We start from the raw sequence: 24,852 nt of genomic DNA, 5'->3' as shown, positions 1-24,852 counted from the left end.
AAAAACAAATCATTGAAAATGGTTGTTAGAGAACTTAGAGACCAAGTCGAACATGGCATGTCCTATAGTGGGGATGCAAAAAACTATATAAACAGCTTAAAGGAATTAAATTTCCAAAAAAGGTCAATAACAGTAACAAAAAAGAGTGTAAAAGATCGGAAAAAGCTCTTAGATTTTACCTCTGAAGAACATATCCAAGAATGAAACAACTGGATTTCTACCGATACAAAGGTAAAAGGGCAATAAAACTTGTTAAAAATTCCTAAAGAGCAGAATAATAGTTGAAAGTGCTGACAAGACGATTAACATGCATTACCATATGACATCATGCAATGCGTTTTAGCTAAGAACATACGGATAAAACTATTCTTAGCAAGTTTATAGCAGGTTCGGTTTGATTTTTCTAATTTAAACCAAACTAAAAGAATTATGATCGAGTTTTTTTGTTCCAATAACAAACCAAGTCAAATCAAATCACTTGTCGGGTTTTTTTCTCGGTTTGATCTAGATTATCGATTTGGTGCAATTTATCGATTTTCTTTTTACCCCCTACTCTTTGTTATTTAACAAATGATCTACTTTGTGTGTTGTTGTACTCAAATCATGAAAGCTGCTATGAAATCATTTGCATATTATTTAATTGTCAATAAGCTTAATAAATGACCACTCAATTAACATATCTAACAACATATTATGTACCCATATGTTTTTCCATCTATGAATTTCCAACAAGAAACATAAATGATCAACTTGGTTAAATTTACTCAATGAAGTATCATGCTTACTTGGTGTCTAATTAGTCTTTTACAAAATCAAAAAAGGTAGATTAGCAAAACAAAAAAATAACATATGAGACTCATAACTCTGAAAATATGGCGACTCGGACATTGGTGTTTTCTTCCATAGTTGAAATGTAAAATTTGTATAGACTCCAAACGACTTATGCGATTTACCCTAAATGAAAAATTATCAACCATATTTAGTACTACTGAACACATCAACAATACGAGATGAAATATTTAATATAAATTATCTGTTTCATCTATATCACTTCGACTTAAATCACTTACGATGAACAATGATCATACACTCAATTTTTAAGAGTAATGATTTATCGAAGGAAATAAGTTTCTTGAAATTATTCGAATGCATGAAAATGATCCCAACATGATGGATTAGCAAACGGTAAAATGACATATGATATATCTCATAACTTTCAAAGTGTGACGAAGGGGACATTTGGCGTTTCATTACACAGTTGAAATGCAAAATTTGTAGACTCCAAACGATTTATGTGATTTATCCAGATTTTAGTGATGCTCACACCATATTGTTTACACATTAAATTTCCTATTACTTCATTTTATCTTAAGGAAAACCTTAATTTTGCTGCTATTCGGTGACACTCACACTCTATTGGTTCATTTTCTTATATTCTGGAACTATTGCTCTTTTAACATGATAAAACGTGGATGTCAATATATTCTTCAAGTCTTTACGTAATAATTACATTTAAGAAAAAAACGGAAAGTGTCTGAGTCAGAAAATGGCACAAATGAAAATCTACACTTGCAATCACTTGATAAGAGAATAATTCCATTCAAGTTATTATACCCAAGGTATTCTGCGACAACATAAAATGCAATACGCTAAGTATTAAACTAGTACTAGTTATGATAGTGACTAACGGCTTAACAAAACTCATCGTGAGACGACACACGAAAATACGTACACTTCAAATCACGTGATAAAAGGAATAATTGAAGTTATCAACCTTTTATTTTTCAAAAATACATTACATTTCCTCTTCATTTATAGATTATATTACAACATCTATACGTGAATATGACGTACCAAAAAAAAAAAAAAAAAAGTACTCTCAAACAATATTAATAGAAAACAATACTTTCATCATTATTATAGCCAAAGGCCAAATACATAAAACATGTTTAACAAGTTCTTCCCAAATTACACAACATTACACATGTTCAACAAAATACCTCTAGGTTTAGAACAAATCCTACTTGCCCTTGAGATTATTTAACTATAACTTCCACTCGAGCTCATAGAGAGAGTACTCAAAGGGAAGTGAAAATGCCAAAGGATACAAGTTGCCCTTCATAACTAGAACATAATCACCAAAGAAAATGGCAATTTCCTTACCGTGGGACTAAGATAAAAGCAGATCAGCTCTATGACCTCTAACAATAATTTGTCAATAGCCACCAGCTCCTCCAGACAAACCGGCGAAATCCGTCTTTAGCTACCACCCCTTTGCCACCGGAGATGGTGGCATCTCATGATCAAGAACTCTAACACAAAGCAACAGTCTAGAGAGAGAGAGAGAGGTGGGATGGAGGGTTTGGTTAGGAAGGTTTGACTAGTTGTTTATAGAGGCATGTGCACATCAGGGTATTGTTAGTTGAAAAAGAAAAAAGTTCGCACTCGGTGTTTATACCAAATGGTAAAATGATAAAATTTTGGCGAGAATATGTATTTATTAACTACAATTATTGATATTACTAGCAATAAATATTATATGAATGTATTTATTAACTACAATTATTGATATTACTAGTTTAAATAAATATTGATGTGTGCAACAAAAGGGTGAATGTGAGTGAATGTGTTAAATATCAAGGTAAGCATCTTCTAAATATGCCTTTGGCACTTCCACTAACTCAATATTTTCAATTGCTACCCTTTGCAATCCTAACTACTACTATATTAATTAATTGAATCTAATTTATATGTACTAACATAAACGGTTTTAACTGTGATTATTATTTTTTAAAATTTACTAAAATTGTGACAAATAGCATGTCTAAACCCATAATTTAAAAAAATAAATTAGTGGGTTCAATACAAAAAATCTTAAAGATTAAACACAACAAAGTTTAAATCGCGAGTAAATCTTTTCTTATTTTTGTTGGTCATGTGGGCAACAAAAGGGTGAATTGACTTGAGTGAATGTGTGGTCACTTTTGGGTAAAGTAAGAGCAAAAGAAAGCAAGGTAAGCATCTTCCTAAGGATATGCCTTTGGCACTTCCACTACACATCAAACGTCTCATAATTTCTTCTAAATTATATTGCTACCCTTTGCAATCCTAACTACTACTATATTAATTAATTGAATCTAATTTATATGTACTAACAGTACAATGAATTTTTATACAATCGGTTTTAACTGTAACAGATTATTATTTTATTCAAGTTACTAGTTTCGCTTATTATACCATTTATTTTATTATCTTTTGGTGATCTGATAATGTAAAATTTCTTAAAATTGTCAATATGTATAGAAGTTATAACTTCTATAAGAAGTACTGTTATGCAACAACCAAAGTGTATATATTTTTCCTTTTTCTGGCAAAGTTCAATTTTTTCATTTCCCCCTAACCATGCTACATTTGATTATACTACATACTATACTATCAATTGAACTTCAACGTCTAAAATAATACTAATATGGTTTATGCTTCATTTTTCAATATTGCGACATATTGTCTTCCAAGGTGGGCTTAAAATCTAATTATTAATTTTATTCTGTACTTATTATTTATCTGAATAGAATATTAATGCTCTCTCAGGTGACATGAGCAGTATATATTAAGTAATAATAGTTAAAGCTTGTTGTATCATTAATTAATTTGATTACGTAATGCTCTTATTGAAGAAGATCGATGATCGATGACTCATGTTCTACCCAATGGTTAATTGGTCAAAAGTTCTTCTATATTATATGCTCCTTATAATGGATTTCATTTCCAAATCTCACCAATTTTTTGTTAGTCTGATGACATGTGCGAAAAATAAAGTAGGCCCAGCAAAGGAAGCAGCAAAGAAAGTTTTTGGAAATTTCGTAAATCTTTTAAAAAAAAAAAAAAAATTCCCCCATCATAGTGGCAGGACATTTTATTAATCAAAGTAGAGTACACAAAAAGGGGTATTAACTACCCAGCTACCTACCGAATGGAACACACTCCATTCACAGTATGGTAGGATTTCCATTTAGCTCTCAAAAAACAGATATATACTATGTGAGGTTATATCACCCCTCTATCTACAACAAGTTAAGGTACATCAAAATTATATATTCTAGCCATGTTCCTATCTGCTGAGAAGGAATTCTGAATGATTCTCCTTCTAAATGATGGAAGTTGCATCCTGTCAACATTAAGCTCTCCAATTGCTTCTTTAGGCATTTGAGGAGTATTGAACCAAGTAATATCTCGACACTGCAAATCAAAGTTAGCAAGTTTATCTGCAACATTGTTGCCATCTCTATAGCAGTGGTTGATTTGGAAATGATCAAAATTGTTGAGAAGATTCTTAATATCTTGAATAATATCATAAAGGTTCCAAGATGGATTTGACTTTCCAAGAATCCAGTTAACTAGGAGTTGGGAGTCACTCTCAATCTTTCTGTATGCCATTACTGGAGCACCAATTCACACCAATCAACAGGGCCATTGCTTCAGCAAAATTATTTGATCTCTGGCCAAAGGTAGTAGCAAAAGCTGAAATCATGTGTCCATCAGTATCTCTAACAACACCACCACCACCACTGGGGCCAGGATTGCCCCATGAACTGCCATCAGTGTTCAGTTTCATGTAGAGATTAGAGGGAGGGGTCCATTTAATAGGAATAATAGAGAAGGTAGGCATTGCATCTTGAATCAAGTTACTGAATTGTTTCCATTGCATATAGGGAGAAATGTGGTTGAACTGTTTATGGGCTATGATATTGTACTGGTGATAGGTGGATATGACAATGTTGTAAGCATTCATTCTCTTGTTCTCATATTTGCATCTAGCCTTCCATAGTTGCCATATAAGAATAGCTGGCATAACTTGAAGGGTCATTTTCATAAGAGGATTCCTACCCTCGGTAATCCACCATTGAATTAGAATATGTCTAATATTAGTGGCATGAGCAGATATACCAACCACCTTGTTGAAATGAGGCCAAACTTCCTTTGCAATGTTACTTTGTATGAACAAATGTTCTTGATCCTCCAGATTTCCATAAGCACAACAAGAGCATTTTGAGGGTAAAGCCACACCTGATTTGATGATATTAGAGTCCACTGCAGATTTGTTTCTAAGCAGTCTCCAGATGAAGAAAGATACTTTGAAAGGTTCCTTTTTGTACCAAGTCATTTTATCCACCAGTGATTTTGAGTGCCATGTCCTAGTTGCATGCCATGCAGAGTTACAAGTGAATCTCCCATCTACTGAAGCAGTCCAAATTGGTTGATCCTCCAAGGTAGAAGATCCAATTTTAACTCCCAAAATGTGTTCCACAATATCTGGGGGTAAGCATTGGTGCAGTTTGATCATATTCCATCTACCTTCTGTTAAGAAAGAAGAGACACATATATTAATAGAGGTAGTAGCTGAGCCATATTATGATAATTGGTCCTTACTAGACCAATTATCCCACCAAAAGTTGGCATTTCCAGAGTTTATTGTGATGACCTTCCAAGTCATCTTGCCACATAAGCACATATTTTAGACATGTGGATGCTTACATTGCAAAGATGCTAGCATTTGTGGGAAGGTTCTAGAGCCATGGAGAGTTTTCTTGGAGAGACTCTAGATTCTTATAAAATATTTAGGAAGACTTTTCTGGAGAAGCTTAGAATAATGCAGCGTAGAGAATTCTAGAGAGGGGACCTACTTGTAAATATAGAGGGACTTGTGTAACAATTATTATTTATCCATTAGCCCCTAGGTGAGTAGTATAAATAGAGGGCATACATTTGTAAAAAACCATCAAGCAAAATCAATCAAGTCTTCTATAATAAAAAAAGCTTCCTTCTAGCAAATTTCTCGTCTTTCTCAATTACTATTCCCTTAGCGATCTTGAGTGTAGTAAACTAGCTGACTTGGCATAGCAAGATCGTGAGCAAGTTGTGCAAGAACGTGAGCGAGTTGTCAAGTGCCGCACGTGCGCTTAGTTGAAGACTAAGGACGTGACATTATTCTCCATTGTATAAGGTGATCTATCCTTTCAACCTTTCTTTGTTTATTTTTTAGCAAGTGAAGGTCATAGAGACGAAGAGGAGTTGCTGGTTTGGGAGACACAATTAAAGATATGGAGTTTTTGCTCCTCGCTGATTTAAGTAATGTTGCTTATGAGTGGTTTTAATGTTTGTTTTTAGTATTTTTCAATGTAACCCAAAAAAAAAAATTAAAAAAAAAAAATAAACTAAAGGGCGTCATGATCATGGTGTCCAGATCAGCTTGCGTGTACCTCGATTAATTTTAGGGGTACAACTTATCTCCCACCAGCACAGGCAACATGTAATACTATCTACCAAGACTTGGACGAATGGAAAAAAATCACATAGTATTTTTTGCTGTCGCTGAAAATTAAACCTGAGAGCTCATGATTTTCAATCCTCTTCATTGACTTTGGATGCAAGGGCATAATGTTCATGATTACCCTTTATTTTGTTTTGACATATAGCATTAATTTAGTTATAATATTATCATCTGAAAAAGAAAAGTACACCGAGCCCCAGGCCATAAGTAGGGTATGAAGTCTATATTTTTACTTTTAATTCTTTGGTTCTTTAATCTTTTAAGAATCAAATTATTTTCAGACAAAAGGTTGAAATATACAAAAGGCTCAAGTTTTGCAAATTGAACAAGGCTGTAGAGCTCAAGGTTTGTGAAGTTAATGACACATGAAAGGAAGCTTTTAGAGCACAATACTTGATGTGCCTTATTTCAATTACTCCCCACCCCAAATATACATAATGTATGTACCTTTTTTCATTTGTCTTCTAACATCTACTATATTTTGTTTTTGTTTCTACCCCTTTCGTTTCTTGGTGTTAGGTCATTTGAGATTTTAAATTAGATGACCTTAAGTACAACTGCATTCACTATTTTTTTTTCATGAATACAAAGTTATTACACAAAACACACACATATAGAGTTCGAACCGAAAACAATAACTTCATCTGCAACCAACTTTACAGGCATATTCTGGCATTTTTGGCATGACAGAATATGTTCCAATAGAAAAATAAGACGATAATGCCAGAGCAAAAATATAATATTATGCAATACTGATAATTCTAATAGAATGATTTTTGTCTTGGCAATCAACAATACACATTCTCGTAGTCTTTTTCCAGTTATCGTCGAGTGAAGAACATGATTTCTTTACTGTTGTCACCTTACATTTTGATATAAGTACTTGATAGATATATATAAATGTTATTCAGTTTTGTCCAGTCTATCTAAAGAATCGAGATAATTTTTCTCTTGTGACAAAATTTACAGAGCAGCAGCCAAAACAGATTCTTTTTGCCTTTGCTTCACTTTCATGTATAAGCCCTGCATCGGGAAAGACATAATGATTTACATCGTGAGAACTCGTTACACATCTTAAAACAATAAAAATAGATAGTTCTTTAGGTGAGAATCTTACGTTTGTCGTATGAATGGTTGCTCCAGTAGTCATGCTAATATTTTGATCTGGAATCAACTCGAACGAGAAGTTCTGCAAAAATATCGCAAGAGCAACTGTAGCTTCCAACAAGGCAAATTGATCACCAACACATTTTCGTGGCCCTCCACTAAACGGGATGAATCTGCAACAAGTAAATATATGAACGATAATCTTCTACTCAGACAAGCAACGTATAAACTGAATAGGAAAAAGAAAAGGTAAGGCAGAAATGAATACCTAAAATCAGTATTCGTTTCGTTTGGAACTGGACCTTCCAAGTCGAATCTTTCAGGATCAAATTCTTCTGCTCTTTCCCATACCTGGAAAAAAAAAAAAGACAGCGAAGACAAATTATTTTCTGTACTGGTGATATTTTCCATTAAAATGAGACTTGAAATGTATTATGCAACCCAAAAAAAAAAAAAAAAAAGGAGGAGGAAATGGTGGAACAATATATTTTACCAGAAAGCTCCCTCCAAATTGTATGATTAATTAAGCAAAGCCAAAGTGGAAAAGGTAGATCCATATATCCACATAAACAGGCAACAAAGAATAAACAAATCATTGAAAATGCTTAATTTAAGCAAAGCCAAAGTGGAAAAGGTAGATCCATATATCCACATAAACAGGGAATAAAGAATAAACAAATCATTGAAAATGGTTGTTAGAGAACTTAGAGACCAAGTCGAACATGGAATGTCCTATAGTGGGGATGCAAAAAATTATATAAAACAGAAACAATTTCAAGGAATTAAATTTCCAAAAAAGGTCAATAACAGTTACAAAAAAGAGTGTAAAAGATCAGAAAAAGCTCTTAGATTTTACCTCTGAAGAATGATGAACGTTATATACTGAGATCATTATATCTTGACCAGCATTGACCTTGTAATTTCCGGGGAGCACATCAGCTACTAGAGCTCTTCTTATTAGGACCTAATAAAAACAGTTCTCTATAAAATCAGGTTATCAGAAGATAATGCATAAGGATAAAGTAATCCAAAAGGAGAAATAACTTCGACGAACTTACAGGTGGATGTGGATAGAGTCGGAGTGACTCAGTTATGCACCGGGTCAAGTACTTGAGATTCTTCATGTCTTCATAAGTCGGAGAGCGTCCTCCCAAAACTCTGTCAACTTCTTCATGTGCTTTTTCCAAAGAGGAAGGGTCCTGCATAAGAACATAAAATATGAGGGAAGAACAGGTTTTCTATAATCTGCATAGTTTCCGTCATGCACCATCTTTTATTGTATACAAGATTATGAGTTATATAAGAAAAAACTAAGCTCACAGGATTGCCATTTCTTTATAAAGAAAGACGAAAACATATCCAAGAATGAAACAACTGGGTTTCCACCAATATAGAGGTAAAAGGGCAATAAAACTTGTTAAAAATTCCTAAAGAGCAGAATATGGTTGAAAGTGCTGACAAGATGATTAACATGCATTACCATAAGTGACATCATGCAATTTTTAGCTAAGAACATAAGGATAAAACTATTCTTAGCAAGTTTATAGCAGTTTTGTCCTTGGGTAAGAAAAAGCTCTTCAAATGGCATTTATTTGTTGCTGGGAGAACCATATTTCACAGGCTTTTCTTTCTCTTTTCTAGATAAGTCACCATCTATCACAAACTAAGACATCTTTTCTTCGAATTCAACCTTTACAATCATGTACTGTCTTGTGGGTGGGGAGGAAGTTAAGTTAACGTAAATGATATAGAGACAGAACTCACAACAATTAGGTTGACTTCAAATAGCTCCCCTTCTAACAAGCCAAAAGAAGGAAGAAGGTTAAAAGAAACTTTTCCAACTTACACTTATGAACAACAATGTCTGAAGATAAAGTGCACGACCAAGCTAGAGGGAAAAACTTTATTATGTGCCTCACACAACTGACAAAAAGGTGCTTCGCACAACTAGTGTCAGTTGTGTGAGACACATAATAAAAAAATTCCAATTGGTTGGCTTGCATGAATAATTTTTCACCCATCGAAGAACCATACTTCCGTTCAAATGGTAAAACCATGACTTTGACATAAACACACAGAACAGCAGGGTTATTTTCTAAGTGTGTACTAGTGGCAGTGAGTGTTTACCTCCAAAAAACCATGTGCAATATTTAAATGTAAAAGGGTCCAAAAGGCTGAATATAAGATGGAAAATACATCATAAATATGCACACAAATATTAAGAAAAAAACAACCTTGCACTTCTCTGCTGCACAACTTATTGCTGTCATTCAAGTTGGAAAAATATTGACTGATGAATTAAGAGGGGACTAAGGATGCAAAGCAAGGGGAAGGTCAATTAAAGATACCTTACTCAGCAGGTATGACGTCCAAGTCAAAACTGAACCTGTGGTTTCATGCCCAGCAACTAGCATTGACAGAAGATCATCTCGAAGTTGTACACTTGAAACCTGAAATTTAGAAAGTTAGCATATACAGAGAATGCACATTAAGCTATACATGCAGTATTTTGTCTTTAAGAAGATATGTTATGATTAATCCTTTTTCCAAAAGAAGTAAACATGTCAATTCGAAGATTGAAAATCACAAGGAGAGATTTGGATTTCGAAGAGTTTTGGAGTATTTAAACAATACTGTATATGGCAATGGTCTTTATAAACCAATGGCATTGTCTGTTGTATTAGAGAGATAGAGGGGGGAACTGTTTGAGGGAAATAGAATCAGGTTGATTGGCCATGTTTGCATATAACGATTATTTCAGAAGGAAACATCAAATCTAGCGGAAGTCTCTAAAACAAATGTTTAATGGATGTCAAACTAAGAACGAGGTACGGTCCTTTCCCCGACCCTGCGTAAACAATGCGTGCGCCGGGCTGCCCCCTTTATTCTGCTAGACTTTACAAGGAAACAAGAACAGAATCCTATAAGGATGTTGTAAGAATTTTTTTTTATATTGGTGGTGTCGGGGCCAACTTGCACATACCATCAGGTACCTGCTACCTCTCACTAGCATAGGTACCCAGTAACACTGCCCACCAAAATTTAGGCAGATCGAAAGAAATCACCTAGCGCTTTTGTCTCCATTGAAGTTTGAACCCTGATCTCCTATGATTTTCACCCACTTTATTGACCACTAAGCCACAGCCTTGGGAATAACAACGTAATTCACATTTAACATACCATAGATGATGTTGTTTACCTAAAAGAAGTTCAACTTCGGCGAAGTTTTGTAATCCATAAACGGAACTATCAATTAAGTATCAAATTAGTTAAATCTCGACCGACCTCCTCTCTGCTAGCAAGCAAAAATCGAAGGATGCTTGGATCTCTATCATTCACATACTCATCCTCATTAATCCTCTCACCCTCAGATTCTACAATCTCTCTGCACTTTGCAATGAGTTCTTCAACTGTTCGTCTGATTAACGAAACTGCATTTTCAGCCTTTATTTGTCGTGGGATGACTTTACATAAAGCTTTGATCTACAAAACATGGATGATTTTAGTCAAAATTATCAGATAGATTAAGCTCGGTGAAAAACATTCAAGTATAGGAAGACCCTGCCTGCCAATATGGCAACAGATCAGTTGAACGAAGTTCTGCTTCTTTTAGTGCAGTGTAAACTGCATCAATAACTGGACTGTCAGTAGTAAGGGAATCGAAATTGTAGTTGAAGAGTGCAAGACCAATAACATCAAGTGTTAGTTGAGAAAACTTTGCCTCCATATTTACTGCAGACCCGGAAATTGCATCAGGGAAAAGTTTCTCCACCATTCTCTCAGCACATCTGCAAAAGACCCGATCAACTATTACTGACAAGTACTTCTTGTGAAGAGATGGAACCACGGCCCTTCGCCTTGCCTATATCAAATTAGGCTTTTAAGCTCAAAACAACACATTGGTTACCATAATAATGTTACACTAAGGTACTGTACTTTCCATCAATTATAACTTAATAAAAAATCAATCATTAGTTACGTTCATACATATAAACCATGGTTCACAAGAAATGGGAGAAGTGGGCAAATAGCCACTTTTAACACCTGCTATCAAATATTAGCCGGTATTTTAAAAGCTATTAGTAATATTTAGCCACTCTTTTGATACGGAAAAAGTTCTGGACAAAGTTACCACCAACTTAAACACAGAACAACTCCAGGAAACGCTGCTGAAATTAGAAGAGTTGACAAATGGAACGCCAGGAATAACTTATGGGGTTCAAAAATTTGCTCGAGTTTCGAACTCCATGAAATCGTTCCTGGGGTTCAAAAAATTGTTGGAGTTTCAAACCCCATGAATCGTTCCTTAGTCTAAGTAGGGTATTTGCTAGAGTGTCTTCCGTGTTTTAAGTAGGATAACTTTTGTCCAAATTTTATTTATGCATTGAAGTGTGGCTATTTCCCTATAACTTTTCAAATGGTGGCTAAAAACCCATAGCAGACCCGAAAACTGGCCAAACTACCTAATTTTACACAAGAACTTCATATTTCATTAGTTTATTACCATGCTTAACTTGACATTATAAGTCAAGAGTGTGCTTCCCTTTTATGCTCTGCATATACGACACACAAAACTGACAAATTACAACAATTCAAAGTAGCCAGAAAAGATTAATCTTGGGGACATCTAGATTTCATCTTACTCCCTCCGTCCCAATTTTAAGTGTCTTACTTTCATTTTTGGTCTGTCCCAAAAAGAGTGTCTCTTTCTATACTTAGTAAGTTGACAATTCAAACATTACATAGCAAGTTTAAAACCACAAGATTCAAAGGACATTGTACTTAATTTAGACCCACACAAGATTCAAAAGTCTCTTTTTATTCCTTAAATTTTGTGGCTAGTCAAACTAAGATACTTAAATTGGGACGAAGGGAGTAGCATTCACCACATTGAGTCCAAATTCCACATAAATAGAAGATACAAAAGGGATATCCAAACAAAGTAGGATAAATTACCGTCCAAAGGGGACCTTCAGCAATGGCAAAACCAGAACCAAACAAGAACTCAGAAACCTCAGCAACAAGTCCTTTACCATACTTCCCATAATTCTTTAAAACATGTTTAGCAATAGCAGGATCACTAACAATAACAAAATTTCTTGGTCCAGCAGCAAGTCTATAAATAGGTCCATACATATTCATCCATTTAAACAATGGTAGAAAAAGTGCACCACCAAGAAGTTCAGAAACATCTTCAAGTTGAGCACTTGCAATTGGTATATTTGAATCATCATTTGAGCCTAACGTAAGTGAACTTGTAAGTTTAGTTAACCAATCTGGACTTACCCATGAAGTAGGCTTAGTTGAATTAGGTGGTTTGTTGTTGCTGTTGTTAGTTGAGGCTTTTATGGAAAGTGGATGACGTGGCAGTTGTTTTTTGGGATGGTGGTGGTGGGTGGTGGGGTGAGTTAGAAGAGAGAAAGAAGATGTGGTGAGTGAAAATGGCATGGTGGTGGTGAAGGAGAAGAATGTTGTTGCTCAGCTCATCAAGAACCAAAATTTGGAGGTGCAGATATCTGTGTAGTGGTATTTCAGACGTGTGTTATAGAAATCTGCTATCCACATTATCATCTGTCCTTACAAAAATATAGGGGTATCTAACACTATATTCACTTTTGAAAGATGAGGTTAACGAATTAAAGCAGCTGATAAATATAATAAATAATTACTACTCCCTCTGTCCCAATTTATGTGGCATCATTTTTACTTTTTATTTGTCTAAAAAAGAATGTCATATTTCTATATTTAAAAATAATTTAACTTTATGAGATGATTTATAGCCACATATTTATATTAAGGCTTATTTTGAACTACACATTTTAAAAGTCTTCCTTTCTTTCTTAAATTTCGTGTCAAGTCAAATAATGCCACATAAATTGAGACAGAGTAATATTTGGTAAGTTGAAGGAGAATTTTGGATTAACAGGTAGTTGCTTCCGTGTGATCAGGAGGTCACGGGTTCAAGTCGTAGAAACAACCTCTTGCTTTAACTAATAGGGTCCGCGATGATAGTGGGAGTTTAGTTATCGGATTGCCTTTAACTAATACTCTTTTAAATTTATGAGAAATAATTAAATTTATGTTTTAGCAAGCCTACTTCAAGAATCATTAAGAAAGAAGAAAGATTTTTAAACTTGACTGTAATTAAATAGTCACATATATTTTGTATGGTTATAAATCTTTTTTTAACCAAATGCATATTAAATTAAAAAGAAAAAGTGTTTCCAAATATAAAAGAGGTCATTCTTTTTAACTAATGACCAAAAATAAGTGTATAGAAAAACATAAATTTAAAACGGATGGAGATTTGGTAATTTACGATGACTGAAGAATACTTAAAAGTTATTTATCAAAAATATGATTTAAAACTAATTTTAAATAGAATAGAGAAATAATTAAATTTATGCTTTAGCAAGCCTACTTCAAGAATCATAAAAGATAATAGAAATAAAATTGAAATATTTGGTGAAATCAAAAGTGACTATAATTATAAAATCATTAGGCGTGAACAATTTATGGTGTTCGGCTGATTTTTGGTTATAAACACATGATTTATAAATATTCTTTTTTTTAACCAAATGCATAGCTAAACTGAAAAGTATTTATATGCTAGTTTGAAAGTTATGGTACATAGTTATAGTAAGGGGTAACGTAATGTCATTTTAACATAATGTCATTTTTTCTACAACATTCCTAATTTAGACAAAGGATCGCGAGAAGCCCATTTTTCTATTTATATATAAGTGGCTAAGGAGGACTAACACCGCATTAAATGCTTGTACCAAAAACTTTACAATTTGTACACGTAATGAATGCTTGTACCAAACACTTTATACAACTATTTTTTTATCGCACAACGATATAAGGTCGATTATCATTTTAATATTTATTCCCTTCTCATGTGATCAAATCACATATGCTTAATCCTTTAATTTTAATTCTCCGACACATTTTTTTTCTCGTGAGCTGTCCAATAACTTTTACTACCAAGATGTATCATATTCACTTATGACTTTTTACGTTCTTTAAGAATATTTATTCTCTTCTCATGTATAGACTTATGCGCCATATTTTTAATTCTCCGTGCACATTTTTACTTGTTCATTTTTTATTTTTCACGTTCTTTAAGAATTAATAAATCGTAGGCTTTTCATGGATATATGTCATTTACTCCTTTTTCCTTTTTCAAGGAATATTTATTACACGTATGCACTTCAATTTTAATTCTCCCGACACATATTTATTTTGTCCGTGCACTTTTACTTGTTCACTTTTGACTTTTTACGTTCTTTGATAATTCACGAATATTTATTCTCTTCTCATGTATATACATATGCATATCAATTAATTATCGCTAGCGAGAGACTAAAATTTGTACATTTCACATATCAAAAATTAATGGAAATATTTGTGTTTACTTTTTAAGTCTATTGGGGAGAATTTATCTTAATTGTCATTTCATTTGAAGCATTCATTTGGCATATATATATCTCGTGCCACAACATCTGCTGTTCTCATTTAAGCCGTTCTCAAAGGTTTAAGCTATCTACGTTTGACAATGCCAAACGTAATGTATATAAATAAAGATATGAACTTTTAATATCTTGTGTCTTCTAAATTAAAAATGTGTATAATATAATAAAAATCCTTTGAATCTTATGATAATAAACTTGACATGTACGATATTTGAATTGTTAACTTATTAAAATATAAAAAAGAAGCGGACATAATCAAAATAAGATAATTTTTTTTTAATATTTAATAACAAAGCCAGATTTAAACAGATATTCAACAACAAGTTGTCGAAAAGCAAAGAATTGTACTCGTAAACTTCAAGTTTACTAACATTTATACATTTGAAGTTGAACATTAATTCTAAATTATTGTGTTTACTTTTTAAGTCCCCACAGTAACGTTTCATATACGTATTTCCTACCCATAGTAACTTGAAAATGTTCAATCTTTCAATCATTTGTAGTCTCAATATGATAACCAATTTTATTGCTAGTAAACTTCATGTTTACTATACTTTGTGTTCCGATCGTAACGATTACGATCTAGGACAAATAGTACTAATGCTATCATATATAAATAAAGAAAGACTTTGAATCTTGTGGTTCTAAATTACAAATGTGTATAATATAATAAAACATCCTTTAAATCTTGTGATTATAAAATTGACATGTAACTTGACATATACGATATTTGAATTGTCAACTGTCATAAACGAAATATAAAAAAATTTAAAGACAATTTTAACCAAAATAAGACAAATTTTAATAACAATTGAGAAATTAAGGGGAAAAATAAATCAAAAAACGGTAAAAAAAATACATTAATGTTTATTTCCTTCAAGGAAATCAATAATAACTAATCACAACAACAATATACTTTACAAAATATAGAATGATACTTTAATAAAATAATTCAAATTGAGTAATCAAATTAATCATATTGGATCCCGTGCATTACACGGGCATAGTTTGCTAGTTCTCTCTAGAAGGTTTCAAAAGTAGCTATTTTAGTGAATTTTATGCTGCGGGCAAATTTTGGTTTTATTCGATTTGTATATTTGTCAGTAGTTTTTCTTTCTCTTTTACTGATTTCTTATCTGTTTTCATTATTCAGTTATCGTACAATCAAACCTCTCTACTTTAGGTGTTGAGTTTGAAATTTTTTAGCTATTATAAAAAATTATTGTTATACACCTATAACAACATTTGTCATTTAAATAATAGTTAGTTGTTATTGGCAAAAAAGAGGCATAAAATTTAATTTTTTTTAATGTTGAAAAAAAATAACAAAATATTTAACTTTTAAATCTCAAAGATATGAATGCTTCGCTAACTGCACATTAAAGAAAATTAATACAATTTCAATAAATTCATAATTGAATGTATAAGTTTTAAGCTCTAAAGTGCACATTTTAAATATAGAGAACTTTTTTTTCTCTAAAATATATATTGAAATTTTATTGTAGCTTGTTTCGTAGAATCCACTCTCTTAGTGGTGATATAATGCTTAAATATTTTATCTGTAAAATTTGGACTAAACTTTCTTAGTATAAAAGTAACTTTGAGAATTAAATGGAACCAACTGATGGCCATATATACGTGTGGTGCTATACTTCTCGTACCGGGCCATCCTTCTACCCAATTCAGACAAACTCATGTTGCCACACGGTGGGGGACTAAGTTTTGGGGAGTATCACCAACAATGCATAGGTTCTACACACACCTTTCATTTTTCATAACTTGAAATTGTCCACCAATAATCTCTTGTTCTTCCACCATTAGATATATGACATGGAGCAATAATTTCTCTCCTATCTCACGATTGAAAGCTTCAATGATAAGAAGTGTTGCATCAAACTCCACATATGTATTCATATATAATATTCTGTCATAAATATAACATATTAAGGTATTAAATTAAATATTTGGTCAAAATCTATACTACTTATTATTGGTAATCATAGATATTTTTTTTTATAAAGAATGATTAATAATTACATTACCAAAAAAAAGCATATAGTTGTTATATGAAGGGTGATTTTACAAAGAGCGTACTGTTATAAAGTTGGTTATTGTTGTTATAAAAAAGTAAAATATAACATAAAAAATCCGTTCCAATTTTAAAAATGTCATTTTTTCTATAACATTCCTAATTTAGACAAAGGATCGCGAGAAGCCCATTTTCTCTCTAGAAGGTTTCAAAAGTAGCTATTTTAGTGAATTTTATGCTGCAGGCAAATTTTGGTTTTATTCGATTTGTCCTTAGTTTTTCTCTCTTTTACTGATTTCTTGTCTGTTTTTATTATTCATTTAAGGTATCTCCTGTTTTGGGGTGCAGTGAAGTTTATGCTTCATTTTCTGCAATTCCTTCATCCTTTTTTTTTTTTTTTTATTTTACTTCAAATAAGTTGATGCCACTTTTGGTAAGTGCCATTATTGATCGCAAACTCTCACCTGTAATTGTTGAAGAGAGCAGATATATACAAGTGTCAGAGACTACACAATCGTGCTTTAAGAACAAATAAAGCACGAGTTCACACCGAACACAGGCATGGCATTCAAAAGTGTGACCCAGCGATCAATGAATGAATAGGAAAACCGCGATACCTCATGTTCAATCCCAGCTAAAACAGAAGACATTAGATTTGATTTCTTCCCATCCATCCAAGCCTGGGTGAGCAAAGTTACCCGATATCGGCAAGTCAATTCGTGCACAAGTTGGCCCCAACACCACCGTCATTTATAAAAACCAACACAGGCATGTTTAAAGCAGAAATCTGGGATAAGACGAGACTGACCATTTTCTGATATCTCTATCATAGTTAAAATAAGTAATGCTTAATTGTCGTGTAAAAAATGTAATTTAATAGTCCTCTGATATCACGCTACACAGTGGAGGCCAAGTTGGCAGAAATTAATCACAAAATTACATTTGAAGCAATTTTTCACACATAGCTTTAGCAGCAAAGGCCGACTCAGCTATATAATATTGACACACATCATATTAAGCAACATTCAGCCGGTTATAGATGTGTCTTTGCAGCAAGGTGTGTGAGTGCACGTTTGTGGTAAATGTGGCGCAGCTTTTTGTACTTCTGCACAAATGATGTAAGATCGATCTCCCCCTCGAGAAGCTGTTTTTCCAGACTTTCAGATTCCTCCTCTGTTTTATTCATGGCATCTGTATCAAGAGTAACACATCAGTTAATTATGCTTCTTTCTTTGCATGTCTGGTTAATATTGTTTTCTAATACAATAATCTAGAATAATCTGTGCCCAAGTTATCCACATTTTACACCCACCATTGAAGGCCATCAGGCAACTTCTCAAGAATGGTTTGATCAGCTATGCAATCTGAGTTCCTAGTTCATATAAGCCTTTTTTATTGCATACAAGGTTAGGGAGAACAATATAGTACACTCTTCATATGGGAAAAATGTTCGCTAATCTACACAGGTCACCCTCGCATTTTTCGAACCCCCTCCCCTCCCCAAACTCCAGCACAACCCAAAGGAATGTGACCACGAAAAGAAACTAAGCTTAAGCAACCAAGGGTGTCACCTAGTGGTCAATGAAGTGGGTGAAAAACTTGGAGACCAAGGTTCAAGATGAAACACACATTTTTTTCCATCTACCTAATCCTTGGTAAGCAGAGGTACTCGGTACCCACCTGTCGAGTCATGAAAGCTCCCAATGCATCAGATCCTTACTATTTCTATATCTGAAAAGTTTCCTTACTCTAAATCCAAGTTAGAGTTTAGACAAGATTGAACTTCTGATAGCCCCTCAACTAGTTGAAATTGCAGAATTAAGACCCCCCAAAATCAAAGATCTAATTTTGTTCTGCTGATGTATAATTATATTTTGCTCCAGCTGCCTTGTCCATAAAAAAAGGAAACCTACCCCTACCCCTACCCCCACCCCCAAAAAGCATTATGTACTTCCATTGTTTTTTACCTTGTAGCCGATGGAGGAGTGATACAGGAGAGTAAAACTTTAAAAGCTCTTCTTTCCTTCTTTGCAGTTCATGCAGGTTTTCTTGAGCAGCAGCCAATTCAGTGGTGCGGATGATTGTGCACTGTAATCAGCAAAATAGGATCAACACATAAGACCTTTCAGATGCAATGAAAACTTTGATGGTAAAAGGTCAAACTACTCATTTAAAAATTGAAAGTAACACACAGAGGAAGTAAAAAAGAAAAATTAATATCTGACCTGATTCCTAAGCTCCATTATCTGCGGTTCTTTTTCTAAATTCTCCCCTGCAAAAAGAGTGGATTCAGAATCTATCTGCTTAATGAGTGAAAACCTCTAGATACTAGAAAGTGACCCAGACTTACTAGCAAGCTGCAGAGTTTCATTCCGAAGATCATCTCTGACCTGATTAGGTAATTTATGGGAAAACAGTCAAATAAAATCGCACAAATCCAGTGAAAAGAGAAGAGACCAGTTACAGTAAAATCTATATTAAGACGACTGTAATTGGTAACAAAGTTCTCACATAAATTAAGCGAGTATGAAGAATTGGTAACAAGAAACAAACTGTTCTCAGTATAAATTAGCGAGCATGAAGACAAAGAACTGCGGTTTTTTAAAATGAGACCGGACCATTTTGGTCCCCAAAAAGAGAGGGAAAAAGGAAGGAATGGAAGAGAAGAACGAGGAATGGCAACATTCATTGACTGTCCAAATCTGCAAGTATCTTATGATACTTAAATTGCATGAGTGAGAAATTAGAGAAAACTCAATAAAGCAGATTAAATGAAACTACTACAGTAACTCTCAACAAGATGGTGAAACACTGGAACAGCTTCAATGCATTCTTTTATCTTTAACTTAAAACCCTTGCCACTCATGGAGAAAAAACCCCATACAAATGTAGGACAACTAAATTCACCCATATATAACTTGAATACTTGCTGCCTGAAACAATTTGTTCATTCAACCAGGCACATGGGATATATTAGTGGAGCACAAAGAACAGGCAACACAAACAATGGTAAACAAGAAAAAAATAACCTCTTACTTTATTCTGAGTTTTGACAGGCTCGAGCGAAAGTAAGAAGTTCTGATATGCATCCTTGTTAGATAGAAGGTTCCTTAGCTCATCAACGCTGAAAATTTTGGCAAGAAGGGAGATCGATAATTAGACACTAAAAGTGAAGCAGAATGAAGAAACAGGCTTACCACTTCCCTTAATTATTTAATCACCAGAAAACATGATAACTCTTTTATCATTCCCAACTCCCAGCATGAAAACAAATAAATTCAGTCATGAATACTTTCAAAAATTCATCTGCTGGCAAAAGAAATTTCGGAGAAGTCAAATCTTACAGTTCATTTCGTGTCATCGTCAAAAGGATGCACATCTGGTAACTTAACAGGTTCCACAAAATGATCAACCAATATCTTCCACAGACACTAAAGGCACAAAAGAAACATATAGAGATGCTTCTCTAAGTTGCACGGACTTTTCATTTTTTCTGCCGCACCCGTCTCGACACGACACGGGTGCGGGTGCGGGGTGCGGGTGGGATTCGGTCAATCCACATTGGATACTTTGACCAGAGTCCATGGACAAATTTGGGGGGAAAATTGAGATTTTGATTTCTCAAAATAAAAGATAAAACAGATTTGAAACATGGGAAATGGCATACCTTCAATTCTTTTTAGCTTTTCCTCTTGGTCAATATTTGCTACTTATAAAATGTTTTCTTTCTCATAGAAAAGACGGATAATTTCTATATTAATTATTAGCTTGTTGATATTTTGACCATTAATTTATGTTTTGTAACGCCCATCTTGGATAATGAACGATTGAATTCTACAACATACATGTAAGTTTTCCGAAGAATATCTCTCAAAAAATTGGAATATCTTTATAGCTCTATTTTTATAATTTTGAATTTTTTAAGCCGAATCCCATCACCGTATCCACTACCTGGATCCGTACCCCCGAATCTTAAAATTAAGATTTTACCGAATCCGATCCTCAGATCCGCATCCTTGTCGGATACCCGCACCCAAGTCCGAGCAACTTAGATGCTTCTCACATATGAAGCAAACCTGAGGACAACTTCCACCAGAAAAATTAGACAGCATTTAAACAAGATAACTATTTTACATTTCTTTCAACTTCAAGTGAGTGTTTGGATATAATTTTATAACTATTTCATTTCTGTGACTGAGTTTTTGGACATAACCTACTATTTTTGGGTGGAAAACATAAATTTGCATTATTCTGTTTTCTGTTTTCAATTCTGTTCTCCAACACTTCTATTAAACCAAAATAAAATAAAATTGCGCTTGTTCTAGAAAACAATCGGAGTAAGGATATATATACCAAGATGCACAGATAGGTATTTCTCGCCTATCAAGCAAACCTAAGGACCAACTCTGTTTTCTTTCTTGTTTAGTTTCCAAATTGTTTTCATAAAAACAGAATATCTGGAAAGCTACTCCGATTTTTTCTAGAAAAAACACCCTATTAGCATCAATTGTCCATAATGTATTTAGTAGTTTTTAACCACTACGCTGAAAGGCTCTGCTATCTAATAATAAAACCTGTACCAGCACAGCAGAGTTTACAAAGAGAACTATACTGTTCCAAGTGCATGACGGTAGCATTACAGCTTCAAGATTTATCAGGAGTTGACCAAATTATTTATTGGGATCAGAGAGCTATATAAATTCTATTAGTTTTCCTTTTTAGAAAAAATATAAATTCTATTATGTTAGCAGGTCAACGTGAAACCGGTCTACATACCTAGTCAAGATAAAATTTCATGAGTATTAAGAAAAAAATGCAGATATACAACAGAAAAAAATCATGTACATCTTATAAAAAAAGGAAAAAAAGAATTTACAGAAACCAGTGCGCGTACTTCATTGTAGTGGATAATATACATCCACCAACACCCACCTCTTATCTTTTAAAGCGGCAATAATGCCTGCAGCCTCTGCAGGGGAAACATGTGACACTGAGCTTGGCCTATCTGTTGGTCTTTGGACACCATAACTGCCTGAAGAGCTAGGAGTTCCAGGGCGGGAAGATCCGGGAGATTGAGAGCTTCCTACAGATGGTGGATACCATGAATCATTATTACCCTCCTGTGGGCGTTGCTGAGGTTGCTGCCCACCACCCCTGTAGGAATTTTTAAAAAGGTACATATGTTAAAAATGACTTAGTTTACATAAGATGATTTCATGCATCCTAGTTGTCGAGAGCATACCATGTCAGTAAAGTCAATGCAAGATACCAAGTCTTATGGTGCACATGAAATTACATGCATACAGTTTTCTGCTTTCTGAATGCTTACAGGAAAATGAATACAAGACACCAAATCTTTTTTATAAAAAAAGGTAAAACATTCTCTTAAACAGTGTTAATAAGGTACCCAAGAAAATTACAAAAGAGAAGTTTTCCTTCTATGTCTTGAAGGAATACAAAAGATCTAGCATAGAGTTCATATCAGACACAATGTTCTTCCTACACCATAAGTGAAGACTCTTTAAACATCTATATTTAACATGTAACAACATAAGATATCTCTCTTCTATCCCACCCGCAAGGGTGGCTCAGTTGATTGAGCATGGGGATTTCATAATGGAGGTCTCAGGTTTGAAACCCTGCTAAAGTAGGGAATTTGCCTTCTGGATCGAGCTCGTCTCACATGGCTTGCCTAGTGCGGGTTATCTCTCCTGTGTGGTTTGCGGGCTATTGCACAGGAGAGGGGTTTACCCCATGCGCACCTAAACGGTGGCGGCTGCGGGTTCCCTTGTCATAAAAAAAAAAAAAAAGATATCTCTCCCCTATCATTAAAACATCTATTATCCATTTCCTGCCAGATATTCCAGAAAAATGCAAGTAGGAATTTCCTTCCAACATAATCTGCTGTCCTTAGAAGAGTACAACTCATGCCAGCTCCATAAAGCAAAGTTTTATGCACCCTGGCATGACCCTCTGGACTCAAGAACATTGCCCAAATCTGCCTGGTAAAAGTACAGTACAAGCAACAACAACTACGACTCAGTCCCAAACAAGTTGGGGTCAGCTATATGAATCCCCACTTCTTGTAGCTATCACCTATATGGATCTTTTTCTTCCATTGCGCTCTATCTTTAGCTAAGTCTGCATTGGTACAAAGCATATGTAGGTCTTTCAAAGCAACTTCCTTCCATGTAATTTTATGTCTAACCCGGCCCCTTTTAGCGCCTTCACTTACCATATTACAGTACAAGACAGTAAACACCAATAAGATTGCCTTACTAAAAGCTCCAATAGGTGGAGACCAACAAGAGAATTGAAGTTCCTCCAATTATACAGTAGCTAATGATCCCAAGCCTCATATTTAACCAATTCCTTATCAAAGTATAAATTGCTATAATAGACGTCTAACATTATGAATTTCTCCTGATTCCTGACAATAACAAACAAATCAAAGCTGACTCTATGAATCATTTAAATCAATCTTCTCAATTTTGGCACGTCTTATTCAAATATTCTATGATTTATTTATTACTCCCTCCGTCCTAATTTAAGTGTCTTACTTTCAGTTTTGATCTGTCCCAAAGTGCCGCTTTCTATATTTAGTAAGTTGACAATTCAAACACCATACATGACAAGTTTAAAACCACAAAATTCAAAAGACATTTGAGTACATTACACACTACAAGATTACAAAATCTCCTTATATTTCTTAAAACTTTGTGCCCAGACAAACTAAGACACTTCAATTAGGACGGTGGAAGTATGATCTATATTTATTTCTTATAAGGAAATACACTATGATTTAAACTTTGAATAAATTAAGAATTCTATAAAACTAGATGTTCCCCAAAATCCCACACTTATCCCTAAATCCACATCCAAATCACCAAAAAAAATACCCGAACTGATAGTAAGAAATAAACGATTTTTTTAACAAATTAAGAAAATATATCATCCGGCAAACAAAAGAGAAGATCAAAACAGGAATTATAGTAAAATGAGCCCTAATTTCAACAATGAAACGCGATTTAACGATGGAATAACAAAAAAGGAAATAGAAACACAGAAATGTTACCAGAGTTTGTTGAACATAATTGGGACAATCACAAGAAAATGGAACCTTAAAAAGGAAGATAGTCGTTTTTTCAACTTTCCTTTCTTTTTTTCCTTTGCAATAAAACTTCAAAGAAACAGCGTATCTATTTTCACAGCAATTTTCTATTGTAACTACTGTTTTATTTTCTTCTTTTCGTGTATATATACTCCGTGGCATTTTGCAACCTTGTACCCAATCCTTTCTTTTTGTTAGTGTGTGCCTTGCACCCTATCCTTTCTATTTTTTTTATAACTTGCACCCTAACCTTTTCAATTTTTTGCAAAACAGTAAAACTACTCTTTTTATAAATTACACATGAGGACAAAATGGGGAATATAAATAAAAAATCATTAAATAATATTCAATCTAAAAGCTGAAACAATTCTTTTTTGTCTCGTTCCCCTGCACATAGGGCACAAGATAACATCTATTGTTTTTAACTTGAAAAAATAGCTTCCACTACATGTCAAGTCTTTATCAAGTATATTTTTTCTTTGCAGAGTAGAAATCAAATGGTGGAGTTAGCAAACAATGACTCGAGAAAAAAAAAACATTTGATTCCTTGAGTGTTGTTGTTCAATTTGTTCCAAAGAGTGGAACAACATTGACTCAAGGCAATTTAGAGACAGTGTTTTCTTTCTTTAGCTTTCAGTTTCACAAACTTATAGTTCCTCATATTATTACATTGTTACATCTTTATGCCAATCTATTCTTATATCAAATTGGTGAAGACAACACTTGGAAACTTTGCACCGTGATGTGCAATTGAGCCTAGTTTTCATTATGCTTTATTAAATTGAAGAGAAACACTTGT

General features: G+C 33.8%; 2 protein-coding genes across 2 annotated transcripts; both read right to left on the bottom strand.

The window, feature by feature from the left end:
• Positions 1–7,073: 7,073 nt before the first annotated feature.
• LOC132049481 (carotene epsilon-monooxygenase, chloroplastic) lies at positions 7,074–13,022 on the bottom strand. Its single transcript, XM_059440304.1, has 9 exons — positions 12,395–13,022; positions 11,004–11,300; positions 10,724–10,921; positions 9,787–9,888; positions 8,497–8,637; positions 8,295–8,402; positions 7,707–7,789; positions 7,449–7,611; positions 7,074–7,354 (listed from the first exon to the last, which is right to left on the bottom strand). Exons 1-9 carry the CDS (start codon positions 12,884–12,886, stop codon positions 7,295–7,297), a joined length of 1,644 nt encoding a protein of 547 aa, XP_059296287.1. The 5' UTR covers positions 12,887–13,022; the 3' UTR covers positions 7,074–7,294.
• A 4,724-nt stretch (positions 13,023–17,746) lies between these two features.
• LOC132049477 (vacuolar protein-sorting-associated protein 37 homolog 1-like) lies at positions 17,747–24,189 on the bottom strand. The gene is made up of 7 exons (XM_059440295.1): positions 24,018–24,189; positions 21,875–22,096; positions 19,979–20,066; positions 19,293–19,332; positions 19,168–19,214; positions 18,910–19,030; positions 17,747–18,133 (listed from the first exon to the last, which is right to left on the bottom strand). The coding sequence occupies exons 1-7, from the start codon at positions 24,032–24,034 to the stop codon at positions 17,976–17,978; spliced, it is 693 nt and encodes a 230-aa protein (XP_059296278.1). The 5' UTR covers positions 24,035–24,189; the 3' UTR covers positions 17,747–17,975.
• Between the last annotated feature and the right edge of the window lie 663 nt (positions 24,190–24,852).

Source organism: Lycium ferocissimum, chromosome 3 (assembly GCF_029784015.1).
Source record: "Lycium ferocissimum isolate CSIRO_LF1 chromosome 3, AGI_CSIRO_Lferr_CH_V1, whole genome shotgun sequence".
NCBI lineage: Eukaryota > Viridiplantae > Streptophyta > Magnoliopsida > Solanales > Solanaceae > Lycium > Lycium ferocissimum.
Note: the sequence above shows the minus strand (reverse complement) of the source record. Positions and strands in the feature narration are given on the sequence as shown.

Bases quoted from the DNA above. Each gene is read 5' to 3' on its own strand.
- LOC132049481 (XM_059440304.1), bottom strand. From the start codon at position 12,886: ATGCCATTTTCACTCACCACATCTTCTTTCTCTCTTCTAACTCACCCC. The intron at 7,612-7,706 runs GTATTCATTTCT...TACTTGTTGCAG, and splicing joins GAAACGAATACTGATTTTAG to ATTCATCCCGTTTAGTGGAG. The intron at 7,355-7,448 runs GTAAGATTCTCA...TTCCCGATGCAG, and splicing joins CAACCATTCATACGACAAAC to GGCTTATACATGAAAGTGAA.
- LOC132049477 (XM_059440295.1), bottom strand. The intron at 20,067-21,874 runs GTGGGTGTTGGT...CAAAATTTTCAG, and splicing joins GCCGCTTTAAAAGATAAGAG to CGTTGATGAGCTAAGGAACC. The intron at 18,134-18,909 runs GTAAAAAACAAT...CTCTTGATACAG, and splicing joins ACTCCTCCATCGGCTACAAG to ATGCCATGAATAAAACAGAG.